At 35.7% G+C, this 4,380-nt stretch overlaps 1 protein-coding gene across 1 annotated transcript; it reads left to right on the top strand.

The window, feature by feature from the left end:
• Positions 1-1,812, top strand: PSV08DRAFT_390019 (natural resistance-associated macrophage protein-domain-containing protein; the record flags this gene model as incomplete). Its single annotated transcript, XM_014217784.2, has 4 exons — positions 1-325; positions 399-628; positions 678-946; positions 996-1,812. The coding sequence occupies exons 1-4, from the start codon at positions 49-51 to the stop codon at positions 1,810-1,812; spliced, it is 1,593 nt and encodes a 530-aa protein (XP_014073259.1). The 5' UTR covers positions 1-48.
• Between the last annotated feature and the right edge of the window lie 2,568 nt (positions 1,813-4,380).

Below are 4,380 nucleotides of genomic sequence, written 5' to 3'. Positions count from 1 at the left end.
CTTTCGCACATCTTTGTATTCAGAGTGGCCTGAAACTCTCACGTCACCATGAACTGTCCCTCGCAAGCCGATTCCATCTACACAGAGGGCTGGAACCAGAACCTCAATAACCTCAATGCCGACGCGACGACAGAGGCTAACCTCAGCCATGTAGCAAACGCCAGACTGCAAAGAGATCACAGAATAAGCTCTGTGAACGCGCTTGTAGCTAAGAACTGGCACATGGCAATTCGCGAGTTCGCTAGAAGGGCTTCAGCGGTCTTACTCAAATATGCGAGATTCATTGGACCTGGCTTTATGGTCGCTGTTGCATATATCGATCCTGGTAGGGATGTTTTCTTGTAGCCGGCATTCGCTCTTCAATCGCCTTCTAGGTTACTGCTGATTCTTTGCTTCAGGAAACTATGCGACTGATGTTGCTGCCGGTGCTTCTTTTAGGTTCAGACTATTATTCATCGTGTTGATGTCCAACATTTTCGCGATCTTCCTCCAATCCTTATGCATTAAGCTAGGCTCCGTTACGGGAATGAACCTTGCTGAGAACTGCAAGGCTCATCTCCCGTCGTGGCTTAATTATATTCTTTACTTCTTTGCAGAGTCTGCAATCATTGCTACCGATATTGCAGAGGTATGTCCTATACTCTTTCAATAGACTTCCTTCTCCCTAACTGCAATAGGTTATCGGCACTGCTATTGCTCTTAATCTCCTCTTTAATATCCCTCTCGTCGCGGGCTGCGCTATATCTATTGTTGATGTGCTCGTCATTCTAATGTTTTACCGCCCTGCTGGTACAATGCATTCTCTAAGAGCCTTCGAGTTCTTTGTGGCACTCTTAATCCTCGGCGTCGTCATCTGTTTCTGCTTTGAGCTTACCAAAATCAAAGCCTCTGTTGGAGAGGTCTTCCGTGGCTACCTGCCTTCTTCTACCCTAGTCCAGTCACAAGCGTGAGTGAGAGCTTAACAGCTAGATTGATTTATTGCTAACAGCTATAAGTCTATACCAGTCTTGTGGTATCCTTGGGGCTACTGTCATGCCTCACAGTCTTTACTTAGGAAGTGGCATTGTCCAACCGCGTCTACGCAAATTTGATGAGATGAACAGCACAGCTGAAATACTTGAGACAGACTCTATCAATGACAGAATCAAATACAGGCCCTCTTTGGCTGCCATTCAGTCATGCATGTCATACAGCATTGTCGAACTAGCAGTTTCCCTCTTTACTTTTGCCCTTTTCGTCAACAGCTCCATCTTAATTGTCGCTGGCGCATCTCTCTACGGCCGTCCCGAAGCTGACAACGCGGACATCTTCTCGATTCATAACCTTCTTTCTCAATCTATTGCACCTGTTGCCGGTACCTTGCTTGCATTAGCCTTGCTACTGTCTGGTGTTTCAGCTGGCATCATTTGCACAATTGCCGGTCAAATGGTTTCAGAAGGCCAGCTCAACTGGTCACTCAGACCATGGCTACGCCGCCTTATCACCCGTTCTGTTAGTATCATACCCAGCATCGTTATTGCTGGTGCTGTTGGCCGAAAAGGGCTTGGCCAAGCCCTACAAGGTTCTCAGGTGGCGCTGAGCGTTATCTTACCTTTTGTCAGCGCTCCCTTGATTTGGTTTACGTGCCGGGGGAAGTATATGAAAGTTGCTATCCGCAATGATAATGGGCCAGCCGGGGCCGAAGGCGAGGGAGAACGACACGTTCAGATGAGGAATGGTTGGGTTACTACGGTTTTTGGGATCCTAATCTGGGGTGTTATTGTGATTATGAATATAACACTCTTGGTTTTAGTTGGTATAGGCGTTGCGTAATTGCACGTCTGAATAGTTCCTATAGTCGAATCAATAGGAATCGGCGCTAGTGGACTCAAGAAGCATAAGGACGCGGTGGAGCTTAGTGAGTTCTTTTATTTAGTTAGTCGAGAGAAAAATATCGGGTTCTAGAGAGCATTATAATAGTATGTGCTTATATTATAAAGTGGAGATCGCTGTGCGTTAGACTCTATCTTGAATTATATAAAATAGCTCTGTAAACGCGTTAGCTAGGGTTAAACAGTGCTATAGCTCCGAAGATCTTAACACTACTACCAATCTCAAGTTAGATTAGCAATGTTCTAGGCGTTTGTAGATGCTAGCGCGGCTGGTTAGTATATCGCATACCCGCTAACTATTACGTTATTTATCTAGGCTTACTAAAGGCTAGCGAGATTAGACTAGCAAACGCGTATATGTTATAAGTAATAAGAAGGATCCTCTCCTTAACGCGGAGTGACGGGGTTAAAGACTAACTACGTCTACGTTAGAAGGTAGCAACTATCACAGGGCTAGGAGTTACGTAATATAGGTGCTCCTACTAAGAGCCTTGCTCTTAGAGTATAGGGGGCCTTAAGAGAATTATACTCCTACTACTTCTATAGAAAAGAGAGAATAAAGAGTACTAGAATAGAAGCAATAAGAATATAAGGATAGATAGATTTTATTATTTACTCTTATTATAGTTAACTTAAATTATACTTTCTTACTAGTATTATTTACTTTATAAGATAGTTATGTATTAGTCTATTAAATAAATTAAGCGTTATTAAAACTTTACTTATATATATAACTCTTTTCTACTATAAATCGCTAGATAACCTTATAAAACACTAGCGTAAAGTTTACTAGCCTTAGTGTAGGACCTAGTAAGAGAAGTATAGATTTAAACCCTATATAACACTTTAACTACTTATAGATTTAGTAGAAGATTAACTAATAGCGTCTAATTAAGATTTTAAATAATATTATAAAACTCTAATAAGTATATTAATATTCTAGGCCTAGTGCTTAATAAGAACGTTAATATAACTAGTTATACCTAGAGAGGTATTAATAAGCTAGCGGTAAGGAGCTCTAAGTATAAACTTATTAATCTTAAACACGAGGGCTAGAATTTGTAACAGCTAAGCTACTAACACGACCGATATCTAAATAGGGTCTAAACTAGTTTCTCTTAGGGACTAGTGGGAACTATAAAGATATAAAAGCCTACTATCTATAACAGCTTATCTAGTAGTTTTTTAATATCCTTTTATATAAGGCCTATAAGTGTTAAATTAAATCTTAGATTACTTATATTCTACGCACTTCTATATACCTCTAAAGTAACTCTACGTCTAAAATAAATCTAATTTATCTTACCTACGCCGTTATACTATATTAAAAAACTTACTACTACTAGTAATAGTATTTAAATAATATTATAATAGTCTATTTAGACCTTATTAAGACTAAGGACTATTAGAGTTAACTTATAGTTCCTTCTATAGTAACTTTAAATATTTATATAGATAGAATCCTCTAGATCTTTTATTAACTAAAGTCTTTAAGTTTAAAACTTCTATACTCTCTATAAAATAAATTACTTTTAAAAAAGTTATATAGAGTGCGCTAGAATAGAGATATAGAGACTATTAAGAACTTATTAGCCTAGAAGATAACTACTATAGCTAACTAAAACCTATTAGGTTTAGTAGAACCTTTAAAGTAAGTTACTTACTAAACTTTATACCCTTAAGAGAAGGTAACTAAAAAGAGGCTAGTTATTAAGATTAATAAAGAAGATTTAGAAGATAATTAGGTAAGAGCTATATAAGCTAAGATTACTAGACTAAATATATAAGTTAAATAGTTAATATATAAAAATACTCTAGCTAAAGATATCTTTATCTACTTAACTAAAACCTCTCTAATAATAACTAAATAATCTATTTTTAGATTAGGAAAGTTCTTATTAGTTATACTAGACTCTTCTAGTGTTAAACTAAGTAAATATACTCTACTTATTAAAAACTTTGGTAATAGAATTAACCTAATATTCTATTAATAGTAAGTATCTATATAAGACTAACTAGATATTAACTTAGATTACTATTAGAGTAAACGCGTAAGAATAGCTCTAGTATAAAGTTATACTATAGGTATAGCTAAAGAATATCTAGAACTATAGTACCTTACTAAACTAGGCGAGAACTAGTTTAAAACTACTAAAAATATAATTTCTCTTCTTAAAATATATTTTATATTTAGTAATAAATAGGTAGAAAGTTATATAGCTTTCTACTAATTATTAATAGAGAAAAAAGAGACCTTTCTAAAATTTAAGGCTTAATTTATTAGTATAGCTATAAAAGAGTCTATATTTAGATTAGAATAGTTCTTCTATTTATAGAAAAAGATTACGTTAGTATTAAAAATACTAAATTTAGGATTTAAATATTTATAAGTAGGTTTATTTAAAAAGATAATATAATACTTAACTACTTTTAATATAAAATAAAGGAATACTTTATTTAAGCTACTCTTAGACTATCACCTAAATTTAAGGTTACTCTTCTTAATAAA

This window comes from Bipolaris maydis (genome assembly GCF_028858645.1).
Source record: "Bipolaris maydis strain C4 unplaced genomic scaffold PSV08scaffold_6, whole genome shotgun sequence".
Taxonomy (NCBI): domain Eukaryota; kingdom Fungi; phylum Ascomycota; class Dothideomycetes; order Pleosporales; family Pleosporaceae; genus Bipolaris; species Bipolaris maydis.
Note: the sequence above shows the minus strand (reverse complement) of the source record. Positions and strands in the feature narration are given on the sequence as shown.